This window comes from Ailuropoda melanoleuca, chromosome 4 (genome assembly GCF_002007445.2).
Source record: "Ailuropoda melanoleuca isolate Jingjing chromosome 4, ASM200744v2, whole genome shotgun sequence".
NCBI classification, from domain to species: domain Eukaryota; kingdom Metazoa; phylum Chordata; class Mammalia; order Carnivora; family Ursidae; genus Ailuropoda; species Ailuropoda melanoleuca.
Window position 1 is genome coordinate 14,281,143 of NC_048221.1, and position 18,257 is coordinate 14,299,399.

An 18,257-nucleotide genomic window follows, 5' to 3' on the forward strand; every position below is an offset into this window, starting at 1 on the left:
TCGTCACACCCTGTCCCTGTCCTTCCCAGACACACCCTCCCACACCACCAGGGACACCTTCTTGTCACCCATTTGGGTGATGCTGTCACTCTCGATTACAGCCTTGCGTGCAGTCACCAACCCCGCAAAGCGCATGTGGCCAGACTCGCCCAGTGTGCCGGAGACCCCAGCCGGGCACAGCGCTGTCCCACCCCCGACAGCTAGCGCCCCTCTGACATGCATGCCCACGCCCCAGGGTCACGTGACAGTGCGTGTGGCCGTGTAGCACCAACAGCCCCACCGTCTCCCCGCATCCCCCTGCACTCGGGGGTGCTCTGACCCCCAGACACCTGGACCGCCCGAGGCAGGGCCGACTGTAAGCCCTCACGATCGCCCACAGTTCAGTCCCCCCAAGCACCCTGGGCCACAGCCGGGAACCCGTGGCACCTCCTGCTCTTTTGCAGCCCTGGAGAGGGCGCGGGCCGGGGACTGGGAGCCGGGGGGCTTCAGGGTCCCAGCTGCTTTTCCTGGGAAGTCCTGAATCCCTTCCTGCTGACTCAGCCCCGGGGGCGGCGGGCTGAGAGCTGCCAAACCTCAGGTATGTCCTCGAAGGCTGCCTGGCGGGGCCTCCATCAAGGCGTGGGAGGGGGGCTCCCACTCAGGACTCAGCCCTTTCCCGGGCCCCAGCCTCCCCTCTTGCCCCAGAAGAAGCTTGAACTTTCACGGTGGGGCTCACAGCACAGTGCCAGCGTGGTGGAGGCCGAGGCTGGCGGCTCATACCTCCAGTTCTTTCTGGTTGTACGTCGGTGGAGCAGCGAGCTTCCAGCCAAGCCGGGCTCCCTCATAAATGGGCCCTGCTCAGCCCACTCCCCCTGCCTCGTAAAGACGCTGATGTCCCAGGTGGTCTGGGGGCAGCTGGCCTGGCTGCTTATCCTGGGGCCCAGCACAGAGACGTAGACACAGACGCACACACACATACACACACACACACACACACACACACACACACACACAGCTGTGCACACGTGCTCCCATGTGAGTCCACGTGTAGACCTGTGGATACGCACAGGCTCCCTCATGCATAGACTCAGCCCCTGGACTGGCCTCACAGAGCACCATTGTGGCGTGAGGCTAAGCCAGGTACAGATGTCCCAGCCTGTGGGGTCAGGTGTGGACCAGCAGGAGGGCCAGGGGCTGGGAAAACCAAGAGGAGGGCCCAGGGAAGGTTTTCTGGGGGAGAGAGAGCGGTTGATATGGGCTTTGATGGGTGAATAGGAGTTTGCCAATCCCAAATCAGATGTCCAAAGTTCTTGAATGCCGGTTTTAGAGTTTACTTTTTGTCCATGAGGATTTTAAGCAGGGGAATGACACAGTCAGACAAACCCCAGTTCACCACCTCTTCCTGAGGATCCAGCCCACAACCTCGGGGAGCTCTTCAGTCAGGTGGGGGAGGCAGAGTCAAATCCAACCAGGAGGGATAGAAGTGACCTCAGGCTTGTGAAGCACCCGCTGTTGGCTTGAATCCCGTTAACAAGCCTTAAAGGTTTCCATTATTAGCCCCATTTTAAAGCTCAGGAAATGAAGGTTGAAAGAGAAAAGTACTTCACCCAGGGTTCTACGGGGAGGCGGATACACACAACCCCGGCCTCCTACCTGAAACTGGCCGCTGACCTGGTCCCAAGCTAACCCTAAAGTTTAAAGAACAGAGCAGTGGGGCTCAATGGAGCCTGTTTTGCCAGAGGTCATGTGTTTGCACACAAGCGCCCCCTGGGATCCTTCAATAGGCTTATCCCCCATACCTTGTCATTTGGTGGCTGAGAGCCTTTAACGGGGGCTTTCAGGCAGAGCACGTCCAACTAGAGGCCCGAGGGTGCTTCTCCTCCCTTCTGGGAGGCCTGGGCCCCTGGCCTTGGCCCCCGCCTGCCGTCTGGCCCAGCCGAACACAAACACTTGGAAATGGCCGACCCAACGGAATCTAGGTTGTGGTCAGGCTGTGGCTGAAGAAGCCACTGGAAAAACACGCAGTCCACGGGGCCAGGCCCAGCTTACATTTCACCAAGCAGGAGTGGCCTGCCTGGCGCCCAGAGCCGAGGAATGTTCATTTTCTAGCTCTTTGGAACCTGTCGTCTGAGCAATCCAGCTGCTGGCTGGTGCCACCCTCTGTCTCGTGTCATCAGGCTGTGACCTGCCTCCGAGGGGGTCCTGGAAGAGTCAGGCCTCTTGGGTTGACCTCCTTGTCCAGACCCCTTGTCTGTTTGCGTGACCCTGACAATGGCGAGTTCACCCCTTTGTGGCTACTGTGTCCGGCAGCCAAGAGCCTATAAGTGGGCAGATTTCTCACAGGAAGAGGGGAGGCCAGGCAGCCTGAGCGCCCTGCACCTACACCCCTCTGGGGGTCCAACCCCTTCTGGGCCTCTGGATGACCCCCAGGCTCTTTGGGTTCAGTGTATCCCAAGGGGACCCGAGTGTCTCTCCCCAAAATGTGCTCCTTACCCTGTGCCCTGCTTCAGTGCTAACTGCTTGTCCACCTGTCCCAAGCCACACGGGCTGGGCAGAAGGCCCCACACATCCATTGAGCGCCTACTGGATGCTAAAGCACTTTACTTACATCTCTTCACTGACTCCTCCCAGTGAGGCTGTTCCTGTTATTGCCCCACTTTACAGATGGGGAAGCTGAGGCTCAGACAATTAACTTGGTGTCATCTGGGGTCACAGGGGCAGATACTGGAAATGGAAGCCTGTTTCCTACTGGCACCAAGATAGGGGCCTGGGCAACCTTGTCTTTTGGGCTGGGGCATCCCCTGGAGGCCAAAGGGGGAGCTGGTGGGCCTGAGTGTGTCCAGCTTTCCAGAGGCTCCAGTCACTCAGCTGCTCACACACCCTCCATGACTCCCATGGTCCCTCTCAGTGGGGTTGGGGGCTCTGGGTGAACGCTTGCTGAGTTACCATAGAGACCCCTGAACATAAAACCTGGCCTCTTGGGTCAACCCTAGGCTCTGTCCCTAGTCAACCTCACAGACTCAGTTTCCCTCAGTTGAAGAGCTGTTGGCCCGACAACCAAGGGTCTCTGCTTCTTCAGGTCTTAGTGAACGCAAGCTGGCATGCAGTAGGTGCTCACTAACTGCATTATCACCCTCAGTAACATGCAGGGGAGGGGCAGGGATTTGAGCTGTGGTGTCCCAGGCAGCCCCGGCTCCCCTCCCTCAGCTACTGCAACCCCCAGAGCTTGGCAGTGATGTTGAGTGGGGGGAAGTTAAAACTCCCCAAAGCACCTAAATCAGGGCCTCAATTTCCCCACCAGTGTCTGAGGGCCTCCAGACTTCCTCTGGGGCTCTGGTGCGAGGGTCTTGAAACACCTCCTGGAGTGTTAGGGGCACAGAAGTCTTTACTAGGGTTTGGGTATGGGCCTTCATCAGGCTCTGGACTTGCCATCTTGAAACTGCATGTGGGGACCTTGAAACTGCCACTGCCCACCTAATTTGGGTCTGGACATCCCTCTGCAACCTGGACAGGGGGAGCCCTCTAAATCTTCCCATGGACTGGCCTAGGGAATCTGGAAATTTCAACTAGGGCTTGGGCATGGGGATCCTCCAAATTCCCATGTGGGGGGCCTCTAACTCCCTAATTCAAGGATCACACCCTTAGTGGCCCTGGGGAGGTTGTGGCCATTCTTGGAGGTGGGAGACGGGTGCAGGGAGGGATGGAGGGAAACCTGAAAGAGGTTTGGACCGGGGCCCCTCTAACCCTAGGGCCTGGGGAGGGGTTCCAAGGCCCAGGGCAGCAGCCACCAGAGCCCGTCTCTGGCCCTCCCCTCTGTCCCAGGTGACCCTTAAGGCTTTCTTGGAGGTGGAGAAGGCCTGGGGCCAGGAGCAGCACGCGCGAGGGGCGGAGCTTCAAGGCGAGAAGGGGGCGGGGCCAGGATCTGGGGGCGGGCCCAACACCCCAGATGGAAGATGAACCCGGGACTGCGGACAGGGGCCAGAGTCAGGGTCAGGAATGGGGAGACACCAACCAAGGTCCCTGAGAGGGGGTGGGTCATCAAGGGGTGCGGGGTCTAGAAGGACAGAGACCAAGTGCCCGCCGGGTCAGCTGACTCTGCCCTGGTCCAGGAGAGATCAAGGAATTAAACCAGAAGCTGCGGGAAACTTCGACCAAGGACCAACGTGAGGTGAGTGAAGTCGGAGACCTCCCCCCCCCACAGACCCCAGTTCTCCTCACCTCGCAGCCCTCGCAGGACTTCCCCATCGACCGGGCAGGCATAAGGTCGAGAGGGGCAGTCTTGTCTCTAGGGACACACAGTTCACTCACTGTGTGATTTCAGGATAATTGGGGGGACCCCCGCAACTGCTGGAATTGCCCCATCTCTACCCCAGAAGAGCATGAGGTGCAAGGCAGGACAACGCCCCCAACATCTCAGCTGCCCCTCGCTAGGCTGAAGTCCCAGGACGCTGGCTCCCCTGGGGAGGAGTCAGTAGGGAGTCAGGGACTCTGAGCGGTCAGGCCTGGGAAGAAGGGCTGAGGGAGTGGGCTGGGAGCAGAAGAAAGAGTCTCAGGGAGCGGTAGAGCAGGTAGCCAGGCGCTCAGTGCAAAGAAGAGAGCATGCTTTGGTAGGCGCTCAGTGCAAAGGCCCTGCGGTGGGAAGGCATTATGGGAGGGGTAGTGAGGAGGTTGGCGAATGGAGAGATAACGTCAAAAACGGACCTTGTTGGGCCTTGGGGGCAAGATGGAGGGGGAATTGGATTCTGAGAGGGAAGGGAAACCCGGCCAGGTAAGTGAATAGGCCTGGATCCGATTCACGTTGTAAGATCGCCCTCTGGCGGCCGCAGGGAGAACGGGCAGAGGGGTGGAAGAAGTCCACCCTCCAGTTTGTCCTGGCGCTCGCAGCCAGGCCGATCTCGGTCAGACCAGCGGCCTCCTCTGTGCCTTTCTCAGTGTCCCAGTCAGTGAAATGGGGACAAAATAGCCCAGACCTTCTGAGAGCGCCCCCTACGTGGACATCGTCGTCAGTGCTTTGCACTGATGTGCTCACAGGATTCCTACTGAGCCCTACTTCCTATTCCCGCTTCACAGAGACGAATTGCCAGAAGAGACAAGTTGAGTAACAATAGTAGTTATAGTGACTACTATAACTAGGTCCCATTCCTTGCTCTGAGCCCGGCCCTTTACGTGGATCAGCCCTTGGACAGCACAGCCTTGGGAGAGGCCTGCCTCCAGGCCCCCAGCTCTGTGCTCTCTGCAGGGCCTGGGAGCCACAATGACCCCTGGTGGTCGGTGGCGGGACACAGCGGCTGGACCTCTGAGACCCCCACCCTCATCTCCTCTCTGTGCTGTGGCCTCCATTTCCCTTTCCTGATGGGTCCCCTCTCAGGTGAAACCCCTGATCATGCATGCACCACCAAACCCCCAGGTTGGTGGGATGCTAATGAGCAGGACTGGCTGAGAAGAGTGGTCAGAGTTTCAAGGGCTCCAAGCCCTGTCCTTACATCAGCCTCTTTGGAATTTCTTAAATGCAAACTGCCAAAGGGTATAAGGAGAAACAAGAGACTGCCTTCTGTGCCAACCCCCAGCTCCCTGGTTCCCTCCCTAGAGGCCACGGTGTGACCTGTGTCTCCTTCCAGAGATACTTGGATTAAAGTCTCCTCCCACCCCATTTCAAAAATGTACAGAAATTGTCACTCTCCCTACTCTTCACACTAATGCATCATGGAGGAAAAGTCACTTCTGCCTTTTTAACAGTTTTATAGTATTCCACTGCAAGGCTGAAGAACCCTTGATTTAAACAGTCTCCAATTGACAGACAGTTGTTTCCAATATTTTGCAGTTACAAAAAAATGTGGCGAGAAGTGCACTCATTTTGCGTTTCTCCTACACATATATTTGTGTCCTTGCAGACGTATATCTGTAGAGAATTCTTAGAAGAGATATTGATGAGGAGAAAGGTGTGTGCATTTTTAATATTCATAGATTCTAGAAAATTGCCCTCTTGAGTGGCTGCATGGATGAGCAATCCCAGGAGTACTGCCTTCGGGATCACAGGCCGGGCTCCGCCGGTATCTAATTGGGGCCACAGGGGTGCGGGTCACAAAGTCGCCGAGCCCCAGCATCCCCATCTGTTGCTTGGAGACGCCATCAGCACCCATTCCGCTTGTGGGGCCAGCTCGGGGATGTCGGGTGATTCCTCTGCACTCTTGTAAGATTTATGCTCAATTATTGTTGTGCGGCCACATTTTAGGCTGTTTTTTTTAAAAGATTGATTAAAAGAGAGCACTATCGGGAGGGGCAGAGGGAGAGGGAGAGAGAAACTCAAGCCGCCTCTGCGCTGAGCAGGGAGCCTGATTTGAGGTTCGACCTCAGGACCCTGAGATCAAGACCTGAGTTGAGAACACGAGTCGGGGGGCTCAAACAACTGCGCAACTCCGGCGCCCCCTCGCGTTTTTGAATAGTGCAATAGAAAATGTTAATACAGTGAGATATGTGCAGAATTTGAGCTAAGGTATTCCTTGAAATTAAAAATCCCCCAAAAGACCCAGCTCCAGGCCTGTGGCCCAGAGAAGCACGGTCCGAATTCGCGCCATGGCCACGAGAGGGCGCGCGTGAGCGGAGGCGAGCCGTGGCAGGTCTCCTGCGCCCCCTGGGCCGCGCCAGTCGACGCCTATTTCTTTGCGGAGAATCTCCTCCGCACCGCATTGTGCCCCGTCTCTGATTCCCTCTTGAAGCAGCGGGTGGTCCCATCGCCGCACTGAGCCCACGCTGCGCCGCCTGGACGCCACTGCCCCATGCTAATGGAGCTCCTGCGTCTGAAGGCTAGCCTTCTGTCCTCCATGACATCCTCTCCTGCCCGGACTTCCACGTTTCTCTCTCCCGAACACAACTAACAGAACCCACTGACAGACACCCCAGACCTGACGGTGCAGAGCTGAGCTACCTTCCCTCCGTAGCATCCTATCTAGTCTCCCTGTGGCTCAGGCCACCCCACTCCCACTCAAGGGCGAGTCAGGTACGACCCCGCCCGGCCCTGCGTGCATTTGCCCACCCACCGCCCGGGTGATCACAGGACCCGCTGACCACCACCCCCCCTTCAGTCGGCTCTCTGCTCAGCAGCTGGGAGGCCTGTGAAGACCTGAGCCCACCCGGCGCCCACTGTCGCGTTCTGGTCCCTCCCACCTGTGTGGGCGCTGCCCAGCCCCCCCCCCCCCCCGGGCGGCCCCCCCCCCCCCCCCCCCCCCCCCCGGGGCCGCACGCTCCCGGCTCACCTCCCACAGGTCTCCTCTCAAAGCTACTTTCTCCGGTGGGCTATTGTCATATAGCGGAATGAAGCCCCGACACACGCCACAACGTGATGAACCTTGCACACGTGTCGCTGAGTGAGAGAAGCCAATCACAAAAGGTAGGATCCCACGGATAGGAAACGTTCAGAACGGGCAAGTCCATAGACACCGAAAGCAGATGGGTGGCTGCCAGGGGCTGGAGGAGGGGGGTGGGGAGTGACTGCTCATGGGAACGGGGTATCCTCTGGGGTGAAGGAAATGTTCTGGAAGTAGAGAGAGGTGGTGATTTCACAATCACATTGTGAATGTAATCCATGCCACTGGATTCTTCACTTAAAATGGCTAAAATGGCAAATTCTATGTTATGTGTGTTTTACCACAGTTTTTAAAAAGAAGGGGGGGGGACGCCTGGGTGGCTCAGTGGGTTAAGCATCTGCCTTTGGCTTAGGTCATGATCCTGGGGTCCTGGGATTGAGGCCGCTTTGGGCTCCCTGCTCAGCAGGGAGTCTGCTTCTCCCTCTGACCCTCCCCACCTACTTGTGCTCTCTCTCAGAAAGAGAGAGAGAGAAAGAAAAATAAAGAAGGAAAAAAAGAAAGAAAGAAAAAAGAAAGAAAGGAAGGAGGAAGGAAAGAGGAAGGAAGGAAAAGAAAGGGGAAAAGTCACCTTCTCCCAGAGGCTGGCCCTGAGCCCACCCCCAGACTTCTGGTCATGTTAATTCTCTTGTTTCCTCTGGACTGTCATTCACTAGAGCAGAGCCCCCGTCTGTCAGGGAGCCAGGAGGCAGGCCAGCGCGACCCGAGGGCAGGCACCTCGGGCAGGGGAGGGAGTCAGCGGCCACCTTCCAGCCACAAACGATAGAAAACCCAAATCGAGCCTTGAGAGGAGGAATGCCCACAGCAGCCAGTGCAGGGGGCCCGAGCTGGCACCTGAGCAGACGCAGCCAGGGACAGAGACACCAAGCCGAGTGGCATTGTGGGCTCACAGCCGCAAAATGAGAACCAGCCAAATGTTCTGGACCGAGGCCAGAGGGCTCCTGCCTTGGCGCTTCATTCACTGGAGGAAACTCCTGGCCAGGATGTTGACGGAGAATCGTAGAACTCAGACTAACAGAAAAAAATACAAACCCAATCCCCAGGGAAGTTTGGAGCTGACAGCAGGTGGGAATCAAGAGAATATGGAACGAGCCGAGAAGAGAGTGGGGAAGGCAGTGTCCGGTGAGCCGGTGCACGAAGGGACACAGCCGCCGACAGAACCACGATGCCAACACCTCGCCACTCCGGCCCGCACCCTCACTGCCATTGCCGGGAACAAATCTGGTGCGAACCACATCGATGTGAAAATAAGTCCAAAATTTTAATGGGAGAATTTGTGACAAGTCCTAGAAGAAACAATTCATAGTCTTAGCATAAAATCACTATTAAAAAACCAAACTGAATTGAGAAAATGAGCAGCGTCTCAGCCTGTTTCAGATCCCAGCCAGCAAGCAAGGGATGGCGCTCGCGGCCTGTGGTGGTTCTGGGTGTTAGAGGTAATCAGCTGCACGCGCACTAGAGACCCGAGTGCCCACGAACCGCGGCGGGCCACACAGTTGGCTTTTCTGCTCGTCCCTAAAACTTAATTAGATGCATCTGAGTTGATGCCACTGGGGTCTCCAGCAGGTGAAGCGGTGGACACTGGGGGGGCGGCTCCCTGCCAGCTGCCCCGGGCCTGGAAAGACAGAGACTGAGCATCAGAAGGCCCCGGATGGCCCGTCTGGCCCCCACATCCCTCAAAAAGAACCCAGAAGAGGAGCCAGGAGCCAGTGGAGGGACTGAGGGGTGCCACTGGGTCACAGCCAGCCTCGCCCCCTGACCCCTGATGTGGACACGCTTCCCTGACAGGAAGGAGCCTCCGCTGGCCACCTGACAGGGCTCTGGTCGAGGACTGATGTGGCCCTGCGGTGCAGCCGAGGCTTCTCCACATTCTGAGCGGGACGCAGACCCAGTCGGGCCTGGAGCTGATGACAGCCCCTGAATAACCACAGCCAGATGCAGTGAGCCGGAAGGGCTGAGACACCCGGCTGGATGCTGGTCGGGCTGGGCAGCCATCAGGGCACGGCTCCCCGGCGCGGGGGGCTCTGTCTGCGGTGCAGGGACAGCAGCGGGTACACTCAGCCTTTGGATGTTTCTCCACAGGACCCACCACCCCCCACCCCACCGTAATGGAAAACACCACTGAAAATGGCTCCTTGAGGACGGTCTGCTCTGTGGTGAGGCCTGTCTGCAGCCCATGAGAGCAGGGCCCTTCCCCTCCCCAACACGCGCTCCGGGCGGTGGCTTCTGTCCGAGCTACCTGCTCCCATTGGGCAGATGTCACACCCTGCATGTGACCCTGAGAACTCCCTAGGCCCCTCCTGAGTGGGCAGGCGACCACGCAAGTTCCTCCTCCCCTTCCTCTCTCTAGCATTTTCCCTTACAGGCTGAGCCCTCCTCCTGCGCCCTCTACCTCCTCTGACCCCACCAGGCCAAAGACCCTGCCCCTTGCCCCTGCCCGTCGCCCCTCCCCGCCTCAGCTCTCTCCTGGCCACGTGTCCCCGGTGCTCCCATGGCCCCTGCGCTTCAGCGGCTCATGTCGGGTGAATGGATGGACAGACTGTGGGCTTCCTGAGGGGGTCGCCTTATCCCATGATCCAGGGGTGCCCGGCCCACCCGTCAGGGAGTGGCTGGGACGAGTATCGGCCTCAGGGGGACACCCTGCCCGCGATGGACTCCCACAGACCTGTGCTCTGGGAAGGAGGCCATGACTGCTGAGGGAGGGGTCCATCCACAGCACTGAGGGGTGACAGGCTAGGGTCCAGGGGTGTGACTGGCAGCCACAGGGCAGCCCAGACATCCCTCGGGTCACAGGGTGGAGGCAATAGCTTCGGGCTGGGCGGCCTCAGCCCTTGGGGACGGCTCTCTTGAGAGCACCTGTGCCCCTCAGCACAGGCAGGGTGTCCACACCAGACCGGGGATGTTCCCGCTTCCTCTGTGGGGTAGACAGGATCCTGCCTCATGGTCCAGGGAAGCCACCTCGGGATTTAGGCAGCTCCACATCTCCTGGGGCTGGCTCTAGGGTAAGGATGGACCTGGTCTATCAGCTCCCCACGCGCATACTCACACCTGCCCTTCCTGAGGCCCTGAGCCCCAGGAAAGCACAGAGCAAGATGAGGCCAGGCTGCCTGGCTCGGCCTGGGTGCTCATTCTGGGCTGTGGGGTTCCCATGGCGACGGGACTCGCATCACCTGAGCCAGGTCCCGCCAAATGGCACCGGGAGGCGTCCCTTTCCTGCACCAGCTGGGGGCTGTGGGTAAATTGGTGGGGGTCAACTGGCCCTGTAGGGTACGCTTGTGTGAAGGAAAAGGTGGGCGAAGGCCTCGCCGGATGCCACACAGCCTTGCACCCGCACGGACACATCACAGCTGCGCCTGCACGGCCTCTTCGGGATGACCCTCGTGTGGGCCGGGCCCTCGTGACAGACAGAGGGACGCTGGGGTGGCCCCAGGGGTGATGAGAGGGATGGGGTCCCCCCAGTCCTGGCTAGCCCAACACACTGCCAAACCCTCTGAGAAAGAAAGTTCCAGAGGGCATGTCTGAGATGCCCGTGATCCCTGGCTTGTTTTCTTCCCAGTCACCAAAATGCATCTTCACTCTGGTCCAGCTAGGCCCTGGGTAGGGGGACAGCAGGCTCACAAGGCCAAGGCCCTGATGTGGTGGAGGGTCTGAGCCTAGTAGGGCTCCATGTTCCAATGGTCAGGGCCTTGTCTGCATGTCCCCTCCCACCCTCTCAGGTAGAGAGGCCCGCTGGGAACGAGGGCTCCTTCTCAAGAGCCACAGCCCTCGCCTCGGGCCCACCACTCGGCAGCTACGGTGAGTCGTTGAGTCCTGGGACTGGGAGGGAGGGGCACAGGTCTTTGCAAGGTGGGCCTCACAGAGCCGTGCCCCTGAGGCCGCTCGGCCAACCTGTCAGTCATCAAGACAACGGACCAAGTACCCAGTGGGCCCTTCCCCATTGCTGGGACCTCTGAGGGAGCCTTGTGGAAGCTGAGAGGTGGCCGGCAAGATGGCGCATTCCCAGGACCCACCACCCACCTGGGCTCTGTGTCTCTGCCCCAACACTGAGTCAGGGACCCCAAGGGCATCCTCGGATTGTGCCCTGAGACTCACTCGAGACCACAAGCTGCCTCCCGCAGGGGCGGGGCGGAGAGAGGCCAGTGTCTGCAGGGTGATAAGCGTGTCCCGGGCACTGGTCAGCGGGAAGGGACCAGAGGAACCTAGAAGGGGTGGAAGGTGTCAGGACAAGTGTTCCAGCTCCAAAAGTTAGAGAGCCTCCTCAGGTGGGATCTACCAGCCCCTCAGCCAGGAACGTGGCTCCCACCAGCCTCGGCTCCATAGAGAAGGTCTCCTGCAGCCCTTTCCGGGGCAGCTCAGCGGCCATGCGTGAAGGACGGTCCTTGGGCTGGGCAGCCTCACTCACCAGAGCTGGGTGTTGATGGGCAACTAGCTTGGCTCCCCAGGCCCCCGACTTTGGTGGTGTCAACTGTCATTTTAGTTGTATAAATGGTAGCCTCTTCTTGAAACTTCCCCATGTTCTTTTTATATCTGATTCTTTTGTTGCCGAACCAGTTGGAGACCTGTGGACACACAGAGAAAGAAGTCGCTGGAAAAGCTGACCCAGTAATGAGATAACGTGAACATATGGTGGGCTCTCTGAGGTGCCGGTGCTCCCACTGCCCAGGAGGAACATCTCTGAGTGGCAACACGCAGCCCTGCGGCCGGGCGAGAGGCCGGGACCGAGAAGCCGGCGCTGACTGAACCGTGGACCTAGGGAAATGGCCACAGTGGGTGGAGGTCACCCCAAGCCGGCCTGTCCTACCAGGTGCTGCTGGAACGGGGGCGGGAAGGAGCTGGAAGGAAAGAGCATGTGTGACGCGTGGAGAGCTGAGCATCCGCTCTCTGCAGGGGCAGGACCAGACTAAATTCTGGATTGTTCTTTAGGGAAAGTGAGAGCCAGGGAGCCATGCATCCCCGGGGGCCCTGTAACCCCACTCCTGGGAATTCAGTCTAAGGAAAGACCACATCGGATCCACAACTTCCCAAAGAATGACAAACTGACAGGGCAGTGGGGAGGAGCCAAGCCCTGAGCTAAGCGCCCATCGCGTCCTCGGAGCAACTGGGGACAACCGCAGTCACAGCTAGCCTACAAGCCAGCAGGCTCGGCAGGTGCAGGAGCCCCAGGACTCCAAACCTGCACCGGGACCAGGCCAGGGCTTCTCGCCGGGTCGTTCTCTGCCGCGGGCTGTCCTGGGTGCCGTGGGTGCTGAGCAGCACTCCTGGCCTCCACCCGCCAGATGCCAGCAGCCCCCCACCCAAGGGTTGTGCAATGAAAATTTCCCCTGGGGGCAGAATCAGTGAGCCCCTGGACCAGCACCTTCCTACAGAGCAGGGCATGACTGGAAACACTTCAATATCCCAAAGTAAGGCCTGGGGCCCTGCAGTGAAATATGTGTGGTTTAACGAGCAGAATTAAGAAGTGCCAGGGTTTTGATGACCTTTTCTCTACCCAAGTGCTCCACATTATCCTCTCCATGTTAGCCATGAGAAGAAAAAGCCGTGTGTGCGCTCCCTGCCCCTCACGCAGTGTCTCCTCCCGCCTGCCTCCGGGTGTGAGGGCAGCCAAAGCAGCACTTGGCTCCTTCTACCTACAAGGAATGTGCTGGAACGTCTTTGTGGAATGGAGTTAGCAGAGGAATGGCAGCAAGCAGTTTTCCATGTTAACTCAACTGGCCTTTTAGGGAGGCAGACAGCAAGCCTCCTGTGTGGGCGAGGAGGGGAGGCTGGCCCTGTTCTGGGCAGATGGGGGACCCAGGGGCTGGGGGAGAGCTGGTCCTGGGCCTGTGTCCGCCCTCTCCACGGGGAGCACCCTAACACAGGCACCTCAAGCACGTGCAGGTGTGGCCCAGGCTCTCAGATATCATCTTGGCTGGTACGGCCTGGAGCACCCAGCCGCCCCTGCCCAGTCCCCGCCCTTCTCCCCTCAGCACCCCTTCCCCTTTCTCCGTCGGACCTCCTCCGCCTACAGCTGCAGCTGATTCGATTCTATCTCCAAAACGTCTGTGGTCTCATTTGCGACACCCCTTGCCCTAAGGGTGCCCCCATTGCCTTCTCCTTAGATGAACCTCACAGCTTGCACATCTTCACCCCAAATTCAGAGTCCCCCTGCCACTGTCAGTCACCTGATGTTATCCTGAGGCCTGGTGGACCTGCCACAGTGGGGAGGGGCTCCCTGCCCAGAATTCCACTGGTGGTCGGTGGGGGTGGGGGTGGGGTCTTAGGGCCCGACCACAGAGGGGGAGTCACTGGAACGTGGCTAGTGCTTTTCAAACATTTGTTGGCAACTGACCCTCCCCTCAGATGAAGTCTAGACCCAACACCCATCTGCTTTCCAGAGGCGCCAGAGCCTGAAACAAATCGGGCTGTTCTTCAGACAGCTGCACGAGGTGGCAAACCAGCTGCTGAGCCTCACGCTTCTTGGGGGCCTCGGAGCTCCAGAGGCGTGCCCCTTGCTTCAGCTCCGGCCTTGGTGCTGAGGACGCCAGAGCAGTTCCAGAGGAGGGACGTCAGATGTGACTGGGACACCTGCCAGGTTCTGCTGCCTGTGGACCCCGTCACGACGTCGCAGCTGGACTTGGCCGGGGCCAGGGTAGAGGGTTCTGGCTGAGGGCACAGGCTCTGGAGGCAGCCAGACTGGGCTGGAAACTCAGCCCCTTCAAGTGCACGGCTGGCGGAGAGGGCTGCCCCCGAGCGGGTGGTGGTGATCCGCGCGCGAGCACCAGCACAGTCAGCCCTGCGGCCAGGCGCTTGGGGGCGCTGCCGCGGCGGTGCGGCCTGATCCTGCCTCGTGAGCCGCCTGTACTCACCGTTCGCACTTTAAAACCTTCCGAGATGTTTCTTGGGTTCTCCCCTCAGCTCCCCCTCCCTTGCCCCCCATTCCACTGAGGACACTAGAGGTCCAGACGACCAGGGCCTCTCAGGGCTGTCCATGTCCCGTCTCCAACCTGTACCCCCACACCCCATGTGGAGCAGATGTTGCCCGACATTGTACCACCCTGGCCACACACCCTGGACCACTGGAGAAACAATCAAGCACGCACGCATCCGAACTTCTCCCAGTACAGCTGAACTGGTACCCTGGCATGAGGGCTGAGCTATCATTTTAAGTCCTCATTTTGCTCCAAGTTGTTTTCCTTCTCCTGTGCTAACACACGCTCTCCTCTCTTACGCAGCACACAACCTCCCTGTGATGCAAGCGTGGTACTTGGTCCCGAGGGTGCCTCAGGGACCTCACACTCCGCCCGTGTGCTCCACACAGTTAATGAACTTCCCTGCGGGTCCTCCTCCCTGGACAGGACCTGCTCCCCCTCCTACGTGCGGGGAGGCCCATCACCTGGGAGACTGTGATGCCGCCCCTCCTGGCCAGCTCTTCTTTGGCTTCTTCGCTGGGGTAAGGGTTGCTCAGATGGGAGTAAAAATACTCATTCAGCACTTCCGTGGCCTGCTTGCTGAAGTTGCGCCGCTTACGCCTGCAAAGACGGACAGCCTCAGCCAGTGCGCACCCTGGCCATTAGGGACGCTCGTGTCCGTCTGTGATTTCCTAGAGGTCAGCACTTATTTTTTTTAAGATTTTATTTATTTGAGAGAGAGAGAGAGAGAAAGCGCACGAGCATGAACAGGGGGAGGAGCAGAGGGAGAGGGAGAGAGAGAAGCAAGACTCCTCGCTGAGCAGAGAGCCCGACACGGGGCTCGGTCCCAGGACCCCGAGATCATGACCTGAGCCGAAAGCAGATGCTTAACCCACTGAGCCACCCAGGCGCCCCAAGGTCAGCACTTCTGATTGCCTCCCAAGAGGCTGTGTGAAGGCCGCACCCCCGGCCACAGCCGGAGCCCCGGGACAGGCTGGGAGGCCCCTAGAACTTAAACCCAAGCCAGCTGCAATTCGGTTCTTCTCCTTAAGAGCCAACCCTGGGGTCATGGGTAGTGTGTAGGGCCTGACCTGGCATCGAGGAACCGTGAACGCAGGGTCATCACAGCCTCGCAGGTGCTCTGCTTCAGCTGCATCTGGATGGCATTGAACTTGCCGTGGATGACACCCACCATGCGCTCGATCTCCTTGGGCGAGACGGGCCTCATCCTGCTCTGCTCCCGGAGAAGGTTGGTGACGTGTGTGGTGAACTCATGGCAGGCCTGGGGTGGGGACACACGTGCCAGCCTGTGACTACCCAGCAGGCTGGCTCGGGGCTCCACGCAGGACCAGCCACCTGCCACCCCTTGCAGCTCCCACACAGGCCGGCTACTGAGAAGTGAATGCAAAGGGTTTCCAGCAAAATTGGCCACCTCTGCCGTGAGACCAAGTGCATGTACTCCCTGGTCTGTGCCACAAAAGAAAGGTGGTTAGCGTTCCATGTTTTGCTTTGACAAATGCGCATTCACATGATAGAAACTCTTCCATGCAGAAAGATCACCTGTTCATATTTCTCTAGCTCAGAGTGGTAAATCTGTCGGATCTGGGACAGCTTGGCCCTGTAGTCAGAGTGCTCAAGGCTATTGTCATTTGGACAGCCACCTGGTGTTGCTGTGTTGGCCGCTGCCGCCGATCCTCCTCTTCCTCGCCTCTCCGGCCTGGATACACCCTCGGCCAGCAGCATGTTATCCAGTCTCATGAGCTGAGCATTGGGGGGACCTTCTTCTTGAATGCCATGGATGCTTAACACTAGACAGGAGAGACGGGACTGAATCAGTGTCCGCTGTCTGAGCGAAAACAACCACAACAGGTTATTAGCTCTGGCATCCTATCTGAACCCCTGAGGGGAAAGGAAGGCTTCCTTTCAGCCAGTAAGAGACGCCGAGTTACCCACTTTGACAGTGGCCCGGGTGCCACATAGGAGTGCAGTCCAGGGAGTGCACCCAAGCCACGGTTCCACGTAGCCATGCAGGTGGAACTCAGAGCCTACATCTGGGCCCCCATGAGAGGCCTGGACGGGGCAGGTTTGGGGAGGCACCCGGCACTGGAGAAGCCCGAAGCCCTGAACCATGCGTCCAGAAGGGAGAGGAGGGCACATTTGCAGATGCTTACACCAGCACAGGCGTGGACATGAACATGAACGGCAGCCTGGTGTCAGCGCAGGGCTGTGTTGGTGTGCCTCTGTTGTGAGATGTGTGTCAGGGAGGGAAACCGTTGCTATAAAATCAGAGAGGAAAAGCCTGACGTAAAGTACCAGAAAAGACGAACTAATCCACTTAAAGATTTTAAACAGAGAAACAGGGGGGCGCCTGGGTGGCACAGCGGTTAAGCGTCTGCCTTCGGCTCAGGGCGTGATCCCGGCGTTATGGGATCGAGCCCCACATCAGGCTCCTCCGCTATGAGCCTGCTTCTTCCTCTCCCACTCCCCCTGCTTGTGTTCCCTCTCTCGCTGGCTGTCTCTATCTCTGTAGAATAAATAAATAAAATCTTTAAAAAAAAAAAAACAGAGAAACAAGACATTTGGCTCTAAAACTTGGAGGCTGGGCCTCAGCTGGGCTGAGAGGGGGGACCTTCTTGGGGCAGGGCTGGATGGGCAAGAGAGGCAGTGGGGAGAGCTGCCACTGTCCAGATGGACACAGGGCAACTGCAGGGCAGCCAGAGGGAGAGTCCTCAGGATCCCTGGCCACCGGATATGGGTGTGAGAGAAAGAGGCCAGGGCAACTCCCAAGTTCAAGTGGGCAGCGCCACAGATGGCACCAGATTCTCCCCAGTGTGCAGAGTGGCAGGTGAAAAGGCTGACCCGGCCAATCACAGATGCAAGGTGGCTGCTTACTGGGAGTTGGGGATAGACGGACCAGTTTGGACGGGAGACAGATAGTCACGTGTCATCTGCATGTGGTGTGTTTGGGACATCTGTACGTATCCACCTGTGCCCGCAGGTATACTGATGAGAAGGAGGCTGTGGCCCCTGAATGCTGGAAAACCAACATAAGGGACAGGCAAAGGAGGAGATGGAAAGAATGATCAGGTAGGTCAAGGAAAAACCATTAGTAATCACGGGGGTGAAGCGTGAGGGCTTAGTCATTAGAAGACCGCCGTTAACCTCTGCATAAGCAGCTGCAGGGTCTGGTGGGGTAGAAGCTGACTAGAAAGCTCCAGGGGACCGTGGGAGCCAGGTAGTGCAGGGAGGGAAAGGCTGCTGCAGGGGCTGCAGAGTGAGGCTTGGGGCCGAGGAAGGTGGTCTTGCAGGATCTGAATTTTGTTTGCTTCTTCAGTGAAGAAGTGTCCGTGGCTACAGAGAAAGAAACAGGTGGACGACCACGGAGAGGGGTGTCCCTGCGGGGAGGGAGGCAGGGAATGGGGAAGGAGGTGATAATGTCCATCTAATTCTGACTTCCCAGAAAAACAAAGTTTAAAGTGACTTCTTGGGAACAGGCTCCTTTAATACTATCACCTACTAACAGATTTAAGTGCTCAAATTAAAAAAAAGAAGTGGAGCTCTATCAGAGATATTTACTATCACTTGTCCCTTTCCTGTTCCCTGCATAAAGGATTGACCTTTTCTGTCACAAATTTACCTGTGAAAACTGAAGGAGCTCAAAAGCTATCCTTGCAGGAATTTTCCTCACGGGTGGGGACTCAGTCCCGCTGGGTCGCAGGGACGCGCTTTTTGAAAGAGCTGAGGGAGAGGGTCCCTCCACCAGCGCCCCACAGCCTTCCACTGTGGAGATCCAATCTCTCACAACCTTACGGGATCTTCAAGGGCACCAGAAGTGAATCTTAGTTCCTGTGCTCCACCACGACGGGGCTCCTGGGGCTGCACATGCCCCCCATCTGGTCCTTGCGGACACCCACTGCAGCTAAGCGGCTGGGGGCTCCTGGACGGGCCCTAAGCCTGCTCTAGAGTTAACCTCCACCACCTGGTCTTGGTACAGGCCCCGGCCCCCCTGATCTCTCTTCGCCCAGAGTAG

General features: G+C 58.3%; 1 protein-coding gene across 7 annotated transcripts in view; it reads right to left on the bottom strand.

Annotated features, from left to right (window-relative positions):
- Positions 1-8,563: 8,563 nt before the first annotated feature.
- PBX4 (PBX homeobox 4) overlaps positions 8,564-18,257 on the bottom strand; it is a 34,918-nt gene continuing 25,224 nt past the window's right edge. For 3 of the 7 annotated variants that reach the window (XM_034658146.1, XM_034658145.1, XM_019797690.2), the window contains 5 exons: positions 15,788-16,035; positions 15,319-15,509; positions 14,713-14,848; positions 11,743-11,899; positions 8,564-11,539 (listed from right to left, as the gene is read on the bottom strand). In XM_034658146.1, coding sequence (XP_034514037.1) covers positions 11,232-11,539; positions 11,743-11,899; positions 14,713-14,848; positions 15,319-15,509; positions 15,788-16,035 — 1,040 coding nt within the window. In that variant the 3' untranslated portion in view covers positions 8,564-11,231. The remainder of the gene's footprint in view (positions 11,540-11,742; positions 11,900-14,712; positions 14,849-15,318; positions 15,510-15,787; positions 16,036-18,257) is intronic. The other 4 variants (XM_034658147.1, XM_034658144.1, XM_019797700.2 and 1 more) reach the window with 4 other exon arrangements.